Source organism: Rutidosis leptorrhynchoides, chromosome 7 (assembly GCF_046630445.1).
Source record: "Rutidosis leptorrhynchoides isolate AG116_Rl617_1_P2 chromosome 7, CSIRO_AGI_Rlap_v1, whole genome shotgun sequence".
Classification (NCBI taxonomy): Eukaryota; Viridiplantae; Streptophyta; class Magnoliopsida; order Asterales; family Asteraceae; genus Rutidosis; species Rutidosis leptorrhynchoides.
Genome location: NC_092339.1, coordinates 343,244,790 through 343,267,432, shown reverse-complemented (window position 1 = coordinate 343,267,432; position 22,643 = coordinate 343,244,790). Strand labels below are relative to the sequence as shown.

Genomic DNA, 22,643 nt, shown 5'->3' with positions numbered 1-22,643 from the left:
AAATGTGGGAACTTAGGGTAGTATTCTCAAGGTGACACCATGTACAACACGTAGATGCCACATCATCATCATTATCATCATCGTCATCTTTTTCTTGACAATTATAAAAACTACATTACCTTTATCGATTATATAACAGGTTTGTCAGCTTCAAACTTTAGCCACCAAATTATATATATAACAAGATCATACAAGAAATATTATAACAACACAAGTAATTTACCAAACTTACCACCATTTCATGATTGGATTACATAATATCCTCAACAGATACCTTTACTACAACCTTATACATTTTACAGGACATACCAAATTTTCCACCAAAAAACACGAAACAGCTCCACCGTCGATGAACTAGCATAGGAGCTCAAGATTAATCAGCGACCAACTGGGCGTGTAATCTGATCGTTGACTTAACATCCAAAAATTCGGGAAGAGCGTGCAGATCAGCATCACAAGTAATACACACCAAATCATTGTCTTCAGCCTTGTATCGTATACTAAGCCGTTTACCATGTAAATTTACCCTTTGAGCCACTTCGTTTTTCAGTTCCAATAAACCCGATGGAACAGGAAATCGGAACTTTAACATATCATTATCAAAAGTTACTTTCACCATCACCATCCCCATTTCACAAACATTTCTGACTCTTTGCTTTGAGGATGCATCAACAAGACTACAATCTGATAGTTTCTGTTCAACATTTGAACAATCGTTTACAATATTTGTCGTACGTTCCGATTTTCCTGTGCTCGTAATCAAAGCGGAATCTCCTATTCGTGACAGCTTTGGGTCGGTAACACAACTTGCTTTTTTGCTCCTTTTAGGCACTGGCCAACTGGATATACCTTGTTCCCGACAAAAACGCTTCAATGTCGATCTACTAACTGGAAATTTTAACAGTACAAAATATATAAATAAATACATAAATAAATAATGAAGAGAAACAATCATATGAAACAAAATAATAAATACGCAAGAATAAACAAGAGTGAGTACTTGCCGCCAAGGCTCTCAGCGGCTTGACCTATTGGTTTTTCAATATGCTGCTCAAGTGACTTCATTGTCAGTAATTTTTTTTTACACTTTTTACCCTGTTTCAAAGGATGATTTGTAACATCCCGCCTTTTTCCGTCAATTTTCCGTGTAACTATTTAAGTTCCGTTATATGTTTATAACACATCTCGTTAATACGCGTTTTAAATTATCATGTTTAGGTAATTTAACGCACCCGCAACCGAACTCGAGGGACTAGTTTCGCCAAAACACCAAAGTGGTGACTAGCTTTTGACTAAGTCAACCACCTCCTCACCATTATCCATTCATTTCTCTTTTTCTAAAATACTTCCATATTTTTCTCTAATTTCATCAAAAGGAAATCATCATCCAAATTCGTTCAAGAAGGATTCAATCAAAACAAATTACATATTTGAACTCCTCGTGATCTCCTCTTCGATTCCATACCGATTTCATCAATTTTGGGTAACTTTCTAAAATCACTAATTTTATGTGTTCTTGAGATTTTTGAGTTATAAAGTTGTTAATTAGTGTCTATGGCTCAAGTCTAGTATGATTATGTGTTTTGTATGCTTGTTCTTGCTATTTTGATGTAACTAGTTCATATTGAAAGTTCACATGCTTAATCTTGAATTTTGAGTGTTCATATGTTGTTTGATGCTAAGAGTTCATGTTTTAATCTTATTCCTAGTGTTACTAGCTTCGTTATGATGTATGGTTTGGTTAAAGAAACCTTCTAAACTTGATTATGAAATTTGGTGAATTTGAGTTAGGGTTTCATGAACCAGAAATGGACTTTTGATGCTTTAAATGACACGAAATGCTAATTGTAAGTGTTAGGTTGTGTTGTATGCTCAATTACCTACAAAATGGCATGTCATATGTATGCATTGAATGCCCGAATCATTAAATGTGCATTGGTGAGTTTGAATCATTAATGTGTGCATTGAATGATCACTTGGTTTGAAAACTCGGTTGTTACAAATGAGGTTTTTGATTGATGAATTGTGTTTAGTTGCATTCTACATCAGAAGAGCTTTCCAACGATATAAGGTGCGAGTCCTAAGTGTTAGCGGTTTGTGTTTTATGCACAAAAAGGTTTTGGATTGAGACTTGAACATTTGGGACTGGCCAGGCACCAGCACCCGGCCTTTGCCGCGGCGCGGCCCCTTCCTGTCGCGGCGCGACATATAAGGGGGCCAGGTTCTGACCTCCTTGTCCCAAATGTGAAAAATGTTTGGCACGTTCTAGACCTCCAATTCACATGCAATTTGTTCTAACATGCTTATATATGAATAATTAGCATAGAAAATTTGTTCGGGACCCGACCCGAACATGTTGACTTTTTCGTTGACTTTGACCGACCAAGTTTGACTTTTTGTCAAACTTAACCAATTAATTATGCAATCTTTCTAACATGCTTTTATACTTGTGTCTTGCATAAAACTTGATGATTTGATTCACATGCTATATTAATCGAGTCGTATTGAGCCATAGGACTAATTGAACATCTTTGACCCTTCGTGACTATCGTTATTGATACAACCTATTTGTTTAGGTCAAGACTAGCATTGTTCTTTGCACACATTACTTGTCGAAGTACTTTTTGATTCGTGCATACAAGGTGAGATCATAGTCCCACTTTTACTCTTTTTGAACTTACTTTTGGGATGAGAAAACATAAACGTTCTTTTAAACTACGTGAACACAAGTACAGGGAAAACAAACATTCTACATACGAGTTTGAACACAAATCCTCAATTCGATTATCATTAGTTACATCAGATGGTGTAAGCGAGAACTTATGTTATATGGCCATATGGGTTTGACAAACCCTCACTTCGGACGGTTCGCTACCGTCTACGGGTGAAATATGTTTTCGGGAAACAGTGTATGTTCTAACACTATTATTACGGGGTTCAACGGACGGAATGTTAAGCTTTGATAATTGAGTGCTCGTGAATATTAACTTTTAGAATGTACTATGACTTTATCGATGTTGCAAATCTTGTGGTTCAACTTACTATTACTCACTTACTTATTTAAACCTATGATTTCACCAACGTTTTCGTTGACAGATTCTCTATGTTTTTCTCAGGTCCTTGAACTTAGGTGATACATGCTTCCGCTCATACTTTTTGATACTTGCATTGGATGTCGAGTATACTTGCATACGTGGAGCGTCTTTTTGACTACTTTTAATTGTGTCGCACGTGTTTCATACAAACTTTAAACATTGTTATGTACTTGTTATGGAAACTACTTTTGTAAACTTTGAAACATCCTTATTTATGAAATGAATGCGACATATTTTTCGATCAAACTTCGTTATAAAGACTTACGACCATGTAATGGGACCATACGTAGATGACGCCGTCATTTGACGATTTGTCGGGGTCGCTACAAGTGGTATCAGAGCCTTGGTTGTAGGGATTTAGAGTTCATTGGTGTCAACCCCGAGTCATAGGGTACATTGGTGGGTCTAGACTACAACCGGCATATAGACTTGACATAGGAATTACTTGACTACATGTGCATTTATACTCGAGCTCTCTTACTCATATCTACTCTTATTCTATCTAAAATCTTGCGTTGTATAATTTAATTGACACGCCACCTTGACTATATGATGTAATGTCGAATGCACATATGAATTAGGGTAATATAATTTCCGGAAATTATATTACGGTGACTCATATGAACATACCGACATTATGACATAAAGAATTTAAGGCGAGTCAAGGATAATTTTCTCTTTATCTTTATTCCATATCACGGTTAGTATTATTTAGAATACTAACCAACGGTATTCTTTTGTTTTGAAGGAACAATGCCTCCTCGCCGTGTACGACGCAATGAAACTCCCGAACAAGCTTTGCAACGCATGATAGCCACCGCCGTGGATGCGGCCATGGCCGATCACTTGTCCAACAACAACAATAATAATAACAACAACAACAACCAAGGAGCCGGTAACTCTAGCGAAGGGTGCTCCTACAAAGCTTTCATGGGGTGCAAACCTCACACTTATGATGGAACCGGGGGACCGGTTGTGCTTACTCGTTGGTTTGAACAAACCGAGGCCGTCTTTAGCATAAGCGGTTGTCGGGATCAAGACAAGGTCAAATACTCAACCCACACTTTCTCCGGAATTGCTCTAACATGGTGGAACACCTATGTTCAATCGGTGGGTACCGATGAAGCTCATGCCCTCTCTTGGGCCGATCTAAGGGAAAAGATGATTGTTGAATATTTTCCGCGCGAAGAAACCCGAAAGCTTGAGGAAGAACTAAGAGCTTTGAAAGCGGTCGGAAATGATCTTAAAGCTTATAATCAACGCTTCGCCGAACTATCCTTGATGTGTCCTAATCTTGTTAACCCCGAATCTCAAAGGATTGAGCTCTACATGCTCGGCCTTCCAAAAAGCATCAAACAAGGGGTGATGTCATCCAAACCCGCTACTCATCAAGCCGCTATGAACATGGCCCGCCAATTAATCGAAACGGTTGACGAAATCGTAGTGCCAGCTCCTAAGGCCGAGGACAAGTCGGGTGGCAACAAAAGGAAATGGGAAGCCACTCCATCAACCAACTACAACAACAACACCTTCACCAAAAAGCCTTTCAACAACGACGGAAAGAAGGGTTATGTCGGAAACTTACCTTTTTGCAACAAATGTCACAAGCATCATCACGGCGAATGTAACAAGCTAGTTTGTCACCGTTGCCAAGGTGTTGGTCATAGGGCCAACAATTGCACAAGCGCCGCCCCCGTTGCTCGAAAGGGGCCCAATCCTCCAAAAACGGTCACTTGTTACGAATGTGGCCAAACGGGCCATTATAAGAACGAATGCCCGAAAAAGAAGCCAACCCCAACAACCGAGGCCGAGCCTTTAACATCAACACCGAGGAAGCCCGAGATGACAATGAACTAGTCACGGATACGTTTCTTCTCAACAACTCTTATGTTACTTGCTTATTCGATTCGGGTGCCGATAAATGTTTTGTGTCTAAGACTTTGGCTCCTACCCTTTGCACTCCACCACACCCTTTAGATACTACTTATTCCATCGAAGTGGCCGACGGAAAACTCTTAAGTGCCGACACATATTACCGGGGGTGTACTTTGAACATTTTGGGTAAGGAATTTGAAATTGACTTGATACCCATGGAATTAGGGAGTTTTGATGTAATAATCGGTATGAATTGGATGGTCAAAAATAAATCTCACATTCTTTACGATCTTCACGCAATCCGAATTCCTATCGAGAATGGTGAACCATTGATTGTCTACGGCGACAAAAATTGCACCGGACTCAATCTCGTTTCGTGCCTTAAAGTTCGAAAGCTACTTCGCAAGGGTTGTTTCGCGATTCTTGCTCACGTTAAGAAAGTCGAGGCCGACGAAAAGCGCATCGAAGATGTGCCAATTATTAGTGACTTTTCCGATGTATTTCCCGACGAATTACCGGGTCTTCCACCTCATCGACCGGTTGAATTTCAAATCGATCTTATTCCAGGAGCCGCACCCGTAGCGTGTGCACCGTATAGACTCGCTCCATCCGAATTACAAGAATTGCAAAGTCAAATCCAAGAGCTACTTGACCGTGGTTTCATTCAACCTAGCCATTCACCATGGGGCGCTCCGATTTTGTTCGTCAAGAAGAAAGATGGATCCCTACGAATGTGCATTGATTATCGTGAACTAAACAAATTGACGGTTAAGAACCGATATCCTCTTCCTCGCATTGATGACCTCTTTGATCAACTACAAGGTTCTCGTGTATACTCAAAAATCGATCTCCGTTCGGGTTATCATCAACTAAGGGTTAAAGGGGAAGATGTCTCCAAAACCGCCTTCCGGACTCGTTATGGTAGTTATGAGTTCCTTGTCATTCCTTTCGGTCTCACTAACGCACCGGCGGTGTTCATGGATCTCATGAACCGCGTGTGCAAACCTTACCTCGACAAATTCGTTATCGTGTTCATCGATGATATTTTGATCTATTCTAAAAACGAAGAGGAACACAAAGAACATCTCCGACTCGTGCTTGAACTCTTGAGAAAAGAACAACTCTATGTCAAGTTCTCCAAGTGTGAATTTTGGTTGAAGGAAGTTCAATTCCTCGGTCACGTTGTAAGTGATCAAGGCATTAAAGTCGATCCCGCAAAAATCGAAGCCATTAGTAAATGGGAGACTCCTACTACTCCTACTCAAATTCGTCAATTCTTAGGTCTCGCCGGATACTATCGTAAATTCATCAAGGATTTCTCCTTAATCGCTCGCCCTCTAACCGCGTTAACTCACAAGGAACGAAAGTTCATTTGGTCATCCGAACAAGAAACCGCTTTTCAAATCTTGAAAACTAAGCTAACCACCGCTCCTATCTTGTCACTTCCCGAAGGCAATGATGATTTTGTTGTATATTGTGATGCCTCGAAAAACGGTTATGGATGCGTATTAATGCAACGAAAGAAAGTCTTTGCTTATGCCTCTCGACAACTCAAAGTCCACGAACGAAACTACACGACACATGATCTTGAACTCGGTGCCGTCATCTTTGCACTTAAGTTATGGAGACATCATCTTCTTGGTACCAAAAGTACCATCTTTACCGATCACAAAAGTCTCCAACATATCTTCGATCAAAAGCAACTAAACATGAGACAACGAAGGTGGATTGAGACCTTGAACGATTATAATTGCGAGCTTTGTTACCACCCCGGGAAGGCAAATGTAGTGGCCGATGCCTTAAGTCGAAAGGAAAGAGCGGTGCCTCTTCGTGTCCGAGCTTTGAATATCACCATCCACTCCAACCTTAATAGCCAAATTCGGGTAGCCCAAGATGAAGCTCTTAAGGACAACAACATCGCACGCGAACTTTTAAACATTCTCGTCTCCCGATTCGAAGTTAAGGAGACCGGACTTCGATATTACGCCGGAAAAATTTGGGTGCCTAGATATGGCGATCTACGAAACCTCATCCTAGACGAAGCCCACAAATCGCGATACTCGATTCATCCCGGCGCCAATAAGATGTACCATGACCTTAAAGAACAATATTGGTGGCCGAACATCAAAAAGGAGGTTGCTAGATACGTCGCCAAATGTTTGACTTGCGCTAAAGTCAAAGCCGAACACCAAAGACCGTCCGAGTTACTTCAACAACCCGAGATCCCGCAATGGAAGTGGGAAAGGATCACGATGGATTTTATCACCAAACTACCGAAAACGTCGGGCGGTTATGATACAATTTGGGTCATTGTTGACCGTCTCACCAAATCCGCGCACTTTCTCGCCATGAAAGAAACCGACAAAATGGAGAAACTTGCACGACTTTACATTAAAGAGATTGTAGCCCGACACGGAGTACCGTTATCGATTATCTCCGACCGAGATGGTCGTTTCGTTTCTAGATTTTGGCGTACGTTACAAGAAGCGTTGGGAACGCGTTTGGACATGAGCACCGCATATCATCCCCAAACCGATGGGCAAAGTGAACGTACAATACAAACCTTAGAGGATATGTTACGAGCCTGCGTTGTTGATTTTGGAAAAGCTTGGGACAATCACTTACCTCTCGCCGAATTCTCTTACAACAATAGTTATCACGCGAGTATTAAGGCCGCACCTTTTGAAGCGTTATATGGTCGAAAATGTCGCTCTCCTCTTTGTTGGGCCGAAGTGGGTGACGTGCAAATTTCCGGGCCCGAACTCATTCACGAAACCACCGAGAAGATTCTTCAAATCCGAGATAGGCTTCGGACGGCCCGGAGTCGCCAAAAATGCTATACCGACAAAAGACGCAAAGACCTCGAATTTCAAGTCGGTGACCGCGTCATGTTAAAAGTCACACCTTGGAAAGGTGTCATCCGTTTTGGGAAACGTGGGAAACTAAATCCGCGGTACGTTGGTCCTTTCGAAATCTTAGAGCGTGTTGGAACCGTTGCGTATCGTTTGGATCTTCCGCCTCAACTAAGCTCCGTCCACCCTACATTTCATGTATCTAACTTGAAGAAATGTCTTGCCGAGCCCGATATCGTCGTCCCTCTTGAGGAACTTACTATTAATGACAAACTCCATTTTGTGGAGGAACCGGTTGAAATTGTGGACTACGTCGAGAAGGAATTAAAACAAAGCCGGATCCCGATTGTTAAGGTCCGTTGGAACGCCAAAAGGGGACCCGAGTTTACTTGGGAAAGAGAAGATCAAATGCGAAAGAAACACCCTCATCTATTCCCGGTTCCGGAAACGTCAGATTCCGAGGAAGAAACAACGACCACTACGCCTACCTAAATTTCGGGACGAAATTTCTTTTAAGGTGTAGGTAATGTAACATCCCGCCTTTTTCCGTCAATTTTCCGTTTAACTATTTAAGTTCCGTTATATGTTTATAACACATCTCGTTAATACGCGTTTTAAATTATCATGTTTAGGTAATTTAACGCACCCGCAACCGAACTCGAGGGACTAGTTTCGCCAAAACACCAAAGTGGTGACTAGCTTTTGACTAAGTCAACCACCTCCTCACCATTATCCATTCATTTCTCTTTTTCTAAAATACTTCCATATTTTTCTCTAATTTCATCAAAAGGAAATCATCATCCAAATTCGTTCAAGAAGGATTCAATCAAAACAAATTACATATTTGAACTCCTCGTGATCTCCTCTTCGATTCCATACCGATTTCATCAATTTTGGGTAACTTTCTAAAATCACTAATTTTATGTGTTCTTGAGATTTTTGAGTTATAAAGTTGTTAATTAGTGTCTATGGCTCAAGTCTAGTATGATTATGTGTTTTGTATGCTTGTTCTTGCTATTTTGATGTAACTAGTTCATATTGAAAGTTCACATGCTTAATCTTGAATTTTGAGTGTTCATATGTTGTTTGATGCTAAGAGTTCATGTTTTAATCTTATTCCTAGTGTTACTAGCTTCGTTATGATGTATGGTTTGGTTAAAGAAACCTTCTAAACTTGATTATGAAATTTGGTGAATTTGAGTTAGGGTTTCATGAACCAGAAATGGACTTTTGATGCTTTAAATGACACGAAATGCTAATTGTAAGTGTTAGGTTGTGTTGTATGCTCAATTACCTACAAAATGGCATGTCATATGTATGCATTGAATGCCCGAATCATTAAATGTGCATTGGTGAGTTTGAAGCATTAATGTGTGCATTGAATGATCACTTGGTTTGAAAACTCGGTTGTTACAAATGAGGTTTTTGATTGATGAATTGTGTTTAGTTGCATTCTACGTCAGAAGAGCTTTCCAACGATATAAGGTGCGAGTCCTAAGTGTTAGCGGTTTGTGTTTTATGCACAAAAAGGTTTTGGATTGAGACTTGAACATTTGGGACTGGCCAGGCACCAGCACCCGGCCTTTGCCGCGGCGCGGCCCCTTCCTGTCGCGGCGCGACATATAAGGGGGCCAGGTTCTGACCTCCTTGTCCCAAATGTGAAAAATGTTTGGCACGTTCTAGACCTCCAATTCACATGCAATTTGTTCTAACATGCTTATATATGAATAATTAGCATAGAAAATTTGTTCGGGACCCGACCCGAACATGTTGACTTTTTCGTTGACTTTGACCGACCAAGTTTGACTTTTTGTCAAACTTAACCAATTAATTATGCAATCTTTCTAACATGCTTTTATACTTGTGTCTTGCATAAAACTCGATGATTTGATTCACATGCTATATTAATCGAGTCGTATTGAGCCATAGGACTAATTGAACATCTTTGACCCTTCGTGACTATCGTTATTGATACAACCTATTTGTTTAGGTCAAGACTAGCATTGTTCTTTGCACACGTTACTTGTCGAAGTACTTTTTGATTCGTGCATACAAGGTGAGATCATAGTCCCACTTTTACTCTTTTTGAACTTACTTTTGGGATGAGAAAACATAAACGTTCTTTTAAACTACGTGAACACAAGTACAGGGAAAACAAACATTCTACATACGAGTTTGAACACAAATCCTCAATTCGATTATCATTAGTTACATCAGATGGTGTAAGCGAGAACTTATGTTATATGGCCATATGGGTTTGACAAACCCTCACTTCGGACGGTTCGCTACCGTCTACGGGTGAAATATATTTTCGGGAAACAGTGTATGTTCTAACACTATTATTACGGGGTTCAACGGACGGAATGTTAAGCTTTGATAATTGAGTGCTCGTGAATATTAACTTTTAGAATGTACTATGACTTTATCGATGTTGCAAATCTTGTGGTTCAACTTACTATTACTCACTTACTTATTTAAACCTATGATTTCACCAACGTTTTCGTTGACAGATTCTCTATGTTTTTCTCAGGTCCTTGAACTTAGGTGATACATGCTTCCGCTCATACTTTTTGATACTTGCATTGGATGTCGAGTATACTTGCATACGTGGAGCGTCTTTTTGACTACTTTTAATTGTGTCACACGTGTTTCATACAAACTTTAAACATTGTTATGTACTTGTTATGGAAACTACTTTTGTAAACTTTGAAACATCCTTATTTATGAAATGAATGCGACATATTTTTCGGTCAAACTTCGTTATAAAGACTTACGACCATGTAATGGGACCATACGTAGATGACGCCGTCATTTGACGATTTGTCGGGGTCGCTACATGATTCAGTGTTCCCACATTAGTGATACCATTCATTTTCGATTTACTCCCCCTATTAGGATAAGAACTACTATTATCAGTTTTACATAAGCCAACCTCATTAATGTTACACTTTATAAGACCAGCTTTAGAAACATCAGCCAAAAATTTGTCTGAATCTGATGTTCCTTTATTAAATGTGACGGTGCTAGCCATTGTGGTTGACGATAATATGATAACACGAGGATTTATAATCGAAGACAAATAATCGACATCCCTAGGTGGTCCAATAATTTCTATAGTTGTGAGTTCACCCAATTCAAATCCGGAAACGACATCAACTTTCTGCTTCAACGTTTGCACCAAACTCATTATACGTCCTCTATCTTTGTTGTCCAACTTTAGGAAAAATTCCAACACGTAGTCTTGATAATCATCATCACCTTCTTCAACAGTACGCAAGAAGATTGTAAAACATGTTGCTAAGCCACTCATACGTGCATAGTGGACCAAAGGATACTCTTGTTCACTTAATTCAGTTACATTCTTACAGTAACCTGAACCACGGGCTAACAATGCCTGACCAACAAAGCTACGAGACTTATCTAAGTGTTGAACTCTACACGCTTCCCTAAACTGCCACATGTGCAAGTCTCGAACATGAAATGGTAGAGAGGTTGTATACATGCATTCTTTACCAATGCATCTAATGTCGAAACTACTACAACTCTTCTCTATAACATTTTCATGAGAAACATAACTACTGGTTGGGGACATAGACCATGTCTGAGCAAGCGGAATATTGTGGATGTCACTCACTTCTTTTATTATACTAAAGATTTTGTCGCACTCGTTTATGTTGCGTTCATTAGGAACCTGTTAAAAGCCAACAACCCACATAAGAAATCCTAAAAATAAAATTAAAGTAATATAAAATAAAGAAAGAAAACCGAGTAGTATATAAGTTTAAACCATCAACAAGACCCAACTCACCGTTGATGTAGGACGATCAAATACTTTTGGGCTTGTAAGATTTTCCATCTGCAAGGGCCAAGGTGACAAGATGGAAACCAGAAATCAATAAAGTATGAATAAATGATATTGTGTTACATAAGAAAATATTATTCTTGGAACAGGGTAGTACTAGTACTAATACTAATACTAATACTAATACTAATACTGATTTTATTTAAAAGAAATTGTTTAACAAGAAAGTGTGTCATCATTAAGAGGTAAGAAGTAGACCTTTAGCGCGTTGTGAACTTGTTGAATTTCAAAAGCATAACTCGTATACCTAGAAGACATATATATTTCAAGGACACCAACACATAACCCTGTAGTAGAATGAACCACTGGTAAAGCTAGATATCCATGAAGATTGCAACTAATTGCGGATTTAAGTTGTGGAAAATCTTTAGGGTTGTAATTAGTTATATCAGAAGTCCACTCTGGCAATCCTCGCTTAAACACTCGAGCAAGGGGACTATGATCGTCTTCTTCATGACGTGCGTCCACAAAATATGAATATTTCTCAGATTCCTTTCTATACATACAAAGATTCTCAGTAACTGCACTAAGACCAAATGGTTGATCTATTGTTGTAAGTAGTTGGTGCTTTCCAACAACATGAGGTGACCAAAACTGAACAAGAACATGTTGCTCGCGGAATATTAAGAGCTTTAGTGCAGCTTTTAGTTTATACGTTATTTCTTGATGAAGTGTGGAAATTTTTACTGGCGTCAGCTCGAAACCTATATACGAACTACATCAGAATTGCCCACAAAAAACTCATACTAATACTACAAGTTATCTTATCAGACACACTAGTTGGGGAGCGCCTAGAAAACTAGAGGAATTAATAAAAAGAGGTAGAAGTATGTGTAGGACCTCTAATTCATAATTCACTATGAGATTGTGATTGTTTATATGAGATTGATCAAGTGTAAAATGTGGAAGATGTATTAAGATATGCAAATGGTTACAAAATGTATTAGGGAGAATAAGGTTCCACAACTTCCTTCATCATCAACAATGAAATGGCTAAAGTGTCATTTTTGGGAACATGTTTAATATTTTCATCTCCAGTTTAAAAACCAGAAACACTTATTATTCTGTGGTAACTAAATGTGTTGAAAGCTAAAAAAAAATTGGATTTTTCAAAAGTCTACCTATTTTATATAAATGGGTCTTTCAAAACGGAGGAAGTTTTCGTTTATCAGGTTATTCGGCGAGAGTGAGTATTTTTATAAGATGTACCCGGCCTAATTCCGTTATCCACGACTGTTACGTATTTACATGTAGAACTTCATAAACTTTTATGGCTTCCTTTTTAACTACAAGGGTGGGTAGAATCAGGGGTGCAGCTTGAAGTTTTTTTAGGGAGTGCAGAGGATAGCATAACCTATAGATCTAATTTTGGGGACGACTAATGTGTGTCTATGTATATATATAGCTTAACTATTAACTATCATAATTAAATATCAGTAATAATCTAAACGTTTGGGGCAACTGCCCCCTTTTGTAGCCAGAAAAATCCACCCTGGCTAGAAATGAATTTTACTAGAATAATAAAATATACATACCTGTAGCGACGGATTGGGGTGACGTAGATTTATGAAGTTCCTCGCGTGGCTCATCACTTCCAGAAACCCAAAGTGGTACGAGGAAACTCGACTCACCAGAAAATGAAACTGTCGATTGTTCTAAACAGATATTGTTCCACAACACTTCTGTTGTTTTCTGATCACTAGATAAACTACAAGTGTACGTTTCATCTCCATTTAAAGGCTTGTTTATGCTCGCAATCTTGTTCGAGCTCGACATAAGAAGCTCGAGTTCGTTTACTACTAATCGATCTTTAAAATACGTTCAAGCTCGAGTTTGAACTCAAATCAAATCGGGTTTTTAAATTATAAAAGGTTCGAGCTCATTTATGTTATTAATGAGTTCAAATTAAAATTGACCAAAAACTTAAGTCAATTATAATAGGGAACAAAAACAGAGTAATTTGAAGGTGGCTGCAAAACAAGTCAGAGTAGCAAATCAATAGCTGTATGATTATTTGAATCCAGTCAGGAGAAAGATGTGGAGGTGAATGTATGCTAAAGAAATAAACCTAACGCTACATATACATATACATATACATATACATATACATATACATAACAATGATATTGTGTGTTTATATACACAAACAAATTTATATGTATATTCCAAGAAACTGCTCGGCCTGAATTTATTTGGACTAATAATTTACCTTTTGAATCGTGAATCAATTCAATCGTTACGAGGAAGTTACAAGGTAATGTTAGAAAAGGTGTTAGTATATGATCTGATGAGTCAAAAGTGTTTTACAGAAGTTTAGAGTCTGGCGATCAGAGTCTGGAGTTGCAGAATTTGTTTGAAGTATGACGTTTCTTGGTGATTAAGCTACAGAGGATTTTGGAGATATGTTTTTAGTTTAAGAAGATTTGATCTTATCTCTGTAAGGATAAACATTAGTTAATACCGAATATTTGATATGTTTAGTTTATCTTTTCCTTTATTGTAGCTAGTTTGTTTTGGAAACCAAATCATAAAGATTTGGTTTATCATGTATAAATAGGGATCGATGGTTTTGAACTTGGTATCACTTTTAATCACGAATATTGTGTCTTTCATATCTCTTAATTCATAATTCGTGTTCTCTCAATTTTGTTCATATAATTCGTATCTATTGTTCATTGAGAGTATTGTGTTCATAATCAAGCTATTGTGATCTAATAACTGGTATCAGAGCGGGTTTGGTGTAAATCCAATTCGGTAATCTTAAAACGATCCATATATTGTTAAAAGATGTCCTCCAGTACCATCCCAACTCCAGTTATGGCTGGTAAAGGAGTGCCAATTTTCGATGGCACAGACTTTGCAACCTGGAAACTAAAAGTTCTATGGTTTCTTGGTTCGATTCATGAAGATGCCGAACAAGTCCTTACAGTAGGACCTATTATACCTGGTACAATGGTTGAAGCTGTTCCTGCTACAAGTACTGCTTCTGCTCAACCTGCTTATCTTCGTGAAAAACCAAGAGATAAGTGGACAGAAGCAGAAGCCATAAAGTTCAAGCTTGATAGCAAGATAAGAAGTATTATAGGTAATGGTGTTACTGTTCCAATTCTCAGGAAGATCAGTCATGCTAAAACTGCAAAAGCTATGTGGGATCTCTTGCTTAATGACTATGAAGGTGTCACAGTTGTTAAGACTCAGAAGAAAAAGAATCTGATAAGGTGTTATGAAAATTTTGCTGCTCAGCCTAAAGAATCATTGAGTGATCTTCATTCAAGATTCCAGGTTCTGATTAATGATCTTGAAAGTGTTGGTGTAGAGAAAACACAACAAGTGTTGTGTCAAAAGTTCATTGAACTGTTACCTTCAAACTTTGAATCTGTGATTACATCAATGGTAATCAGTGAAAAGATAGACACTTATGAACTAAGTGAGTTGTTTGGCATATTGTCAAACTTTGAAGAATCACAGTTGAAGAACAAGATCAATGCTAAGAGAGTTGTTAAAGATCCAGAAGCTGCATTGATAGCTACTACTAAGAAGAACAAACAATTGTTCTCTAGTTACTCTAGTAGGGTTGATTCTGAAAGTGATGAGACCTCTGATGATAGTGATTCTGATGTAGATGAGGAGATTCAGGATCTGGAAAGTCAAGTGGCTCTTTTGACTCAAAGGATTGAGCAGAAGAAGTTTGGTTTTAAGAAGGGTAAAGGCAAGAGTTCTTTTGATCCAAAGAAAGCTAAATGTTTCAAGTGTGGCAAGGTAGGTCATATAGCTACTGATTGCTGGTCCAAGAGTGAAGGAGGTTCAAGTTTCAACAAACCTGTTGACAAAGCAAGAAAGTATAAACTCAAGTACAAGAAGATGAAAGGTGAAGCAGAAAAGTTGAAGAATAAAGAACAGGAGAAAGCATTGTACACAGAAGCATGGGAAGATGAAGATTCATCATCTGATGATGAAGAGGATAAGTGTCTGATGGCTATAATTGAAAAGGATAGTGAGTCTAGCAAGTTTGAGGAAGATTTGAAAGCTATTGAGAAGATGGATAAAGACTCTACTTGTAACAAAGGTTCTGCCTATAAGGTACAAAACTTTGTAAACTATCTTAATAATGAAAAAGTGAGAATGTTTCAGTATTTGTTGCTTGATTTCAATTGGTGCTTAGAAGATAGTGACAGGTTAAGAACACAGATCATTGAGCTTAAGAACACCATCAAAGATAAAGATGCTGAAATTAAAGTATTAAAAGAATGTGAGGTAGAACTTGACACATACAAAATGGCATATTCAGAAGAAACTAAACGGTTAAATACTGAATTAGGAAGATCAATTAAAAAGGCAAACCATTATGAAAATATTTGCAAATCTTGGTGTGTTTCTTCCAAAAAGAATTCTGATGCTATTGCTAAGCAAGTACCAAATGATGTCAAAGCTATACTTGGTGAAAACTACACATTAGATAATAATGTGGAAGTTGATCCTATTATATTTAAGCCTGACATTTTACCAAATACTTTTATAAAATTTGATGGTGAGAGAAAAATTTTAACTAATGCTTTTGTAAGATCAACTGAGTTTGTAAAATCATTAGAACCTGTTAAACCTTCAGAGACTATAATTTTAGACTGTAGAAATCCATCAGAGTCTGAACTATTGAAACCTTCAGACTCTAACAGTTTAGTCTCTAAAAGTGAAAGTGTATGTTCTGACCTAGAATCTGACACCCAAGAATCAAGTAGCATAAGTGATACTGAATCATCTTCTGATAGTGTCACTTGTCCAGATCCTAAATGGTCAACTAAAAGAAAGTCAAAGTCAAAACAGGCTAAGACTATTAAAAAACTGAAAAGGAGAATTTCAAAGCTTAGTGAAAGATTAAAGGGTCAAGAAAAATTCTCAAAATCATCTTGTTTTCCTGAAAATTTCAAAAAGGTATGGAAACCTAAAGTTTGTGAAAATAAAGGTGTTTTGAAAACAGTGATGGATAAGTTGATCTGGATTGGTAACAAAGCTTTTGTATGGAGAGTTAAATACACTCCATCTGAACCCACTGCAAAGTGGGTTCCCCCTAAGATTTAATCATTTTTCTTTTGCTTGTGTCTTGTGTAGCAGGGTAATAAGTGGTATTTAGACAGTGGTTGCTCAAGACACATGACTGGATGCAAAGAGCATCTTGTAGGGTTTGTAGAAGAAAAGGGTCCTTCTGTGAGATATGGTGATAATTCTGTTGCAAAAACTATTGGTTATGGTACTGTTATTGCTGGAAGTGTGTCATTCAAGAAAGTTGCTTTAGTTGAAGGATTAAAGCATAATCTGCTAAGTGTGAGTCAAATTGCTGATGAAGATTGTGAGATCAGAATAAGAAAGAAAGCTGGAATTATTTATGATCCTAAAGGAAGACCAACTCTTGTTGCCTGGAGATTTCAAAATGTGTATATGCTGGATTTGGATTCTGTTGATTCTGAAATTGAAACATGCTTGTATTCTCAGTCTGTTCCAGAACTTAATTGGCTTTGGCATAAAAGGCTATCTCATCTGAATTTTAAAAATATTAATGAGCTTTCCAAAAAGAAGCTTGTTAGAGGTTTGCCTCAGCAACCTTTCAAGAAAGATAAACCTTGTTCTGCTTGCATTATGGGTAAACAAACCAAAACAAAGTTTCCCTCAAAATCCCTAGCTACTATTAGTGATCCACTTCATATGCTTCATATGGATCTTTTTGGTCCAATGAACACTAGTAGTCTAGGTGGGAAAAGATACACTTTGGTTGTTGTTGATGAGTATTCAAGGTTTACCTGGGTTATCTTTTTAGCTGCAAAGAGTGATGCTCCTGAAGAAATCATTAATTTAATCAAGAAAGAGCAGGTTCAAAAAGGTGTTCATGTTAAACAATTGAGAAGTGACCATGGCACTGAGTTCAAGAATGTTACTTTAATTGAATTTTGTGAAGAATCTGGAATTGGTCAAAATTTCTCAGCTGTTAGAACTCCACAACAGAATGGAGTTGCTGAGAGAAGAAATAGAACACTTATTGAGGCAGCCAGAACCATGTTATGTCAATCAAATGTTGCACTCAGATTCTGGGCAGAAGCTGTCAATACAGCTTGTTATACTCAAAACAGGTCATTAATTGTGAAGAGACATGGCAAAACTCCCTATGAATTGTATCATAAAAAGGTGCCTACTATTCATTACTTTCATGTATTTGGATGTAAGTGCTATATTTTGAATCAAAGGGATCAGCTTGAAAAGATGAGGCCAAAATCTGATGAAGGTGTGTTTATTGGTTATTCTTCTGTGTCTAAAGCATATAGAGTGTATAATAAGAGGAGGATGAAGATTGAAGAATCCATTAATGTTTCCTTTGATGAAAGTCCCATTGAAATGGATCAATCCTCTAGTTCTGAGCATTCTGCACTTGGTGAATTGTCAAATTTAATTTCTGGTAACAGTACTCAGACTCTAGATTCAGAGTCTGAGACAGATGAATTTAATTTGTCTGGACTGAAACATTCTGCAGATAATGCTCTCACTGAAGAAGTTCAACAAGAAGATGAGCCAATTGTTATTCATGAAGATGATCAACCCCCCAATACTACTGTGAATCCTGTTGTTCCTATTAGAAAATCTTCTAGAAATATTGTTATTCCAAAGCATCTTGAAGATTATGTTGTAGATCCTACTGGTTTACCTAAAACTGGTTCTTCATCTCAGACACCTGTGTCTGATTTTGCAATTGCTAATTATTGTTTCTTCTCAAATTTTCTTTCACTCATTGAACCCAAAGAAGTAGATGAAGCATTGTCAGATAATGATTGGGCTGAAGCTATGACTGAAGAATTGACAGAGTTTGAAAGAAATGATGTGTGGGAATTGGTTCCAAAACCTGAAGGTAAAACTGCAATTGGCACTAAGTGGGTTTATAGAAACAAGGTTGATAAAGATGGTATTGTGGTTAGAAACAAAGCAAGGTTGGTGGCTCAAGGGTATAGACAAGAAGAAGGTATAGATTATGATGAGACATTTGCTCCTGTTGCTAGAATTGAAGCAATCAGATTGTTTCTAGCTTATGCCTCAGATAAAGACTTTGTGGTGTTTCAAATGGATGTGAAGAGTGCTTTTCTGAATGGTATTTTGCAAGAAGAGGTGTATGTGAAACAACCTCCTGGTTTCAAAAATAAGAAGTTTCCAAAGCATGTTTACAGGTTGAAGAAAGCTTTGTATGGTCTGAAACAAGCTCCCAGAGCCTGGTATGATACTCTGTCAACATTTCTTCTAGAAAAGAAATTTTCTAGAGGAGCTATTGACAAGACTCTATTCATCAAAAAGGAGAAAGGTGATGTGTTACTGGTTCAAATTTATGTTGATGACATTATTTTTGGGTCTACTAATCCAACTTTGAGAAAATGGTTTTCAGATATAATGTCAAAAGAATATAGGATGAGTAATTTGTGTACTCTAAACTATTTTCTTGGGCTTCAAATTAAGCAAAGTCAAGAGGGTATCTTTATTAACCAAAGTAATTATGTTTCTGATATGCTTACTAAATTTGGTTTTAAAAATTGTTCCACTTTAAGAACCCCAATGAGTATTTCTGAAAAGCTTGATAAAGATGAATCTGGAAAACCAACTTGTCAATCAACCTATAGAGGTATGATTGGATCTTTGTTATACTTAACTGCTAGTAGACCTGATATAATGTTTGCTACATGTATGTGTGCACGTTATCAGTCAGATCCTAAAGAGTCTCATTATAAGGCTGTGAAAAGAATTTTTAGATACCTGAAAGGTACTCCTAACCTGGGTCTTTGGTATGCTAAAGACTCAGGGTTTGATCTAATTGGTTATACAGATGCAGACTATGCAGGTTGTAAGTTAGACAGAAAAAGCACATCTGGTGGTTGTCAATTGTTAGGTGGCAAATTGGTGAGCTGGTCAAGTAAAAAGCAGAATTCAGTTGCTACTTCAACAGCAGAAGCTGAATATGTAGCTGCAGGGAGTTGTTGTGCTCAATTGCTTTGGATGCAACATCAGTTATTGGATTTTGGATTATCATTAACCAAAACTCCAATCATGTGTGATAATGAAAGTGCTATTGCTATTACTGAAAATCCAGTGTTTCATTCCAGGACCAAGCACATAGAGATCAGACATCATTTTATAAGAGATTGTGTTGAGAAAGGCAAAGTGGTGTTAAAACATATTGGCACAAAAGATCAATTGGCAGATATTTTCACTAAAGCACTTCCTGAAGAAAGGCATTTTTATCTTCTTGGACAACTTGGAATGTTAAATCCATCAGCTGAAATGTTGTCCAGTAATGATATTTCTTGAGTCTGAATTATTTTCTTAGAGTCTGGGTGACGTAATATTGTTCAGAGTCTGGGAAAGTTTACTCAAGTGTATTTTTGTGTATAAATTTGTTTCCTTCTTTCGTCAAATAAAGTTTTTTTTTAATTTCGTTTTTAGGCTAATTTTTTTTTATTCTATTTCTTAAAATAAAAGGGTCAAATTTGGTATTAATAAAGGGAGTTAATGGTAATTTTTTTTTTAAAATTTTTTTTTGTCAGGAGTATTAATTTGATAATGATTGTGTCAATCTTTTTGATAACTTTCTGTTATGATGCATTGGGTCAATCTTGGCCGTGCAGACCAACCTGCAGATTCTGAGCAATCAGAGTCAAAGTTGTTACCCAAGAATTGAATTGAATTGAATTGTACAAATTGCCATTCTCGAGTATCTTTTCCGCCCTACACCGACACCGGGTTTAGTTGGCTCGGTAATTTTACTCGACGTGTGGTTGTTTCGAAACAGGGAACAACTTTGAATACACAAGCTTGTAACCCGCGGATGAACCGCACACTAGAGCCTTATTGGGGCTAAAACCAATAACGAGAGCCTTTTTGGTATCATTGGAATTAACGGTATACTCCACCCCATGATGTTACACAAACAGAGCAGGCAGAAGGGATGGATGAGGAAATCCCACTCAATTCAAACCCACCTTCTCCCACTGCTCAAGAACAAAATTCTTCATTAAACAACCTTGTGAGCTCACCAGCTCATACTGAGAATATTCACATGTCTGCAAACCTAGTTGTTCCAGCACCCATAGATGCACATCAAACATCTATTAGGAAAGGTGCTGCAAGTACAACTCCACCACCTCTGCTAGAGGTTGGTGAGGGGAATACTTTAACCCAGCCTAAACCATCTAGGATAGTGAGCTTGGATAACCTCATTACAGTTACTGAATTAACCCCCTCAGATAACTTAAATCAAGTCCCAATCCTGGACTTATCAAACCAAACTCAAGACCAATCTATGACTAAACCTACCTCAGACATCAGTCTGCCACTCCACTCTCCAAATGTCCAATCCTTACACATTCTTGCACAGGCTGCCAATGCTTCATTCAGATCACAGGATGAAGTACAAGTCTCAATAACTTCTTTGTCCAAGGATCACTCTACTTCACAACAGGTAAGTGTTGAGGACATACAACCTTTATTAATCCCAACTGGTTCTACATTGCAGGCTGAGGCACCAGTCACAGAGGTTGGCTTTTCTCAAGCTTTGACTTCTATGGCTCAGGAGTTTGATGACAAGCTTCAGGGTGTGCAGTCACAAATTAATAAACTTCATTCTAACTTTAATAATAATTTGGTTTCAAATAATGAGGTGTTGGAGGTTAGGAGGTTGGTTGGGATTGTACAGGGTTCTGGTGATATTGCAGGTTTTGGTGATCGATTGAGCAGTTTGGAGGCTAAGATGCAGGGTGTTGAAGAAATTAAAGAGTGTTTTGCTGGTTTTGCCTCAGATATCAAGTCTATTAAGGATGATCAAGCTGAAATTTGGAGATTCTTATCTGCTCTCTCTCAAGATGATGTCAAAAAGGGGGAGAAACGAAAGAGGTTAGCTGCAGGTGGTGATGGTGAGTCTTCTAAACGGGCTCACATTGAGGGGGAGATACAGGTTGAGGGGGAGTGTAATGATAATGGTAATGATAATGGTGATGATAATGATAATGGTAATGGTAATGGTGATGAAAGAACTGAAACTGTTGATGAGGTTGTTGTTAGAGATAATTCTGAGGTTGTTAGAAATGAAATTGTTCAAGCAGGTGATCAAGCAGTTTCTCAAGAAAATGCTCAAATTGTGGTTGCAAATGTAAGTCAAATTGGTACAGGTGGTGGTGTTGACACAGGTGATGATGCACAGGTGAATGTTGAAGAGGGTGGTGCTAATGTTGAACAATCTGGTGTTCAAACTGATTTTGGTGAAAGTGGTAATCAAATCATAGTTGGTGGTCAAGAAAGTGTTCTTGATATTGCTGCTGCTCAAGAGAGGCTGAGGTCTTTGATGAATAAAAGGTTTAGGTTTAAAAGGTATGAAGGAGATGTTGTCAGTGTTGAGATTGTGAAGATTGAAACTGAGGTGAATTTGTTATTAACCATGACCCATTTGTCTGATAGAAGAATAAAGGTGAAAGTGAGTCATATTTTGAGACTTGGTTTTTGTGAATGGAGAGGGTTGGCTGTTTGTATTCAAAGATGTGAGGGAGATAAGGAAATTGTTGATGAAGTGTTTAAGAAAGTGTGCAATTTAGTTCATCTTGTGTTTGAAGAAGGTTTTATCAGCTCAAAGGACTATGAAGTTTTTTGTGGAATGTTCAATTTGGAAATGAAAGAAAGGAGGGTCAAAGGTCACGTTGAGAAATATTCTGTTCCTGAGCATCTTCAATTTATTGATGATTATTATGTTGAATATTTGGATGCATTGATGATCAAAACGTCTGGGAATCAAAGGATGTTGATTAGGGTGGATCAATTTGAAGGAACAGATATTCATTTGTTACTTAGTTTGTTAACCAGGTGTGTGACTGTGCAGACTCATCCTTTTAGGGTCAAATTGTTGAAGCACTTGGAGACTAAATTGCCTATGTTGAAGAATTTGAGGTA

At 37.9% G+C, this 22,643-nt stretch overlaps 1 protein-coding gene across 1 annotated transcript; it reads right to left on the bottom strand.

The window, feature by feature from the left end:
- Positions 1 to 224: 224 nt before the first annotated feature.
- Positions 225 to 13,460, bottom strand: LOC139860366 (protein NLP7-like). Its single transcript, XM_071849131.1, has 6 exons — positions 13,220 to 13,460; positions 11,883 to 12,388; positions 11,631 to 11,678; positions 10,755 to 11,513; positions 1,001 to 1,095; positions 225 to 888 (listed from the first exon to the last, which is right to left on the bottom strand). Exons 1-6 carry the CDS (start codon positions 13,458 to 13,460, stop codon positions 885 to 887), a joined length of 1,653 nt encoding a protein of 550 aa, XP_071705232.1. The 3' UTR covers positions 225 to 884.
- Between the last annotated feature and the right edge of the window lie 9,183 nt (positions 13,461 to 22,643).

Bases quoted from the DNA above. Each gene is read 5' to 3' on its own strand.
- LOC139860366 (XM_071849131.1), bottom strand. From the start codon at position 13,460: ATGTCGAGCTCGAACAAGATTGCGAGCATAAACAAGCCTTTAAATGGA. The intron at 12,389-13,219 runs GTATGTATATTT...GTTCGTATATAG, and splicing joins ACCCCAATCCGTCGCTACAG to GTTTCGAGCTGACGCCAGTA. The intron at 11,679-11,882 runs GTCTACTTCTTA...TGGCCCTTGCAG, and splicing joins AAGTTCACAACGCGCTAAAG to ATGGAAAATCTTACAAGCCC.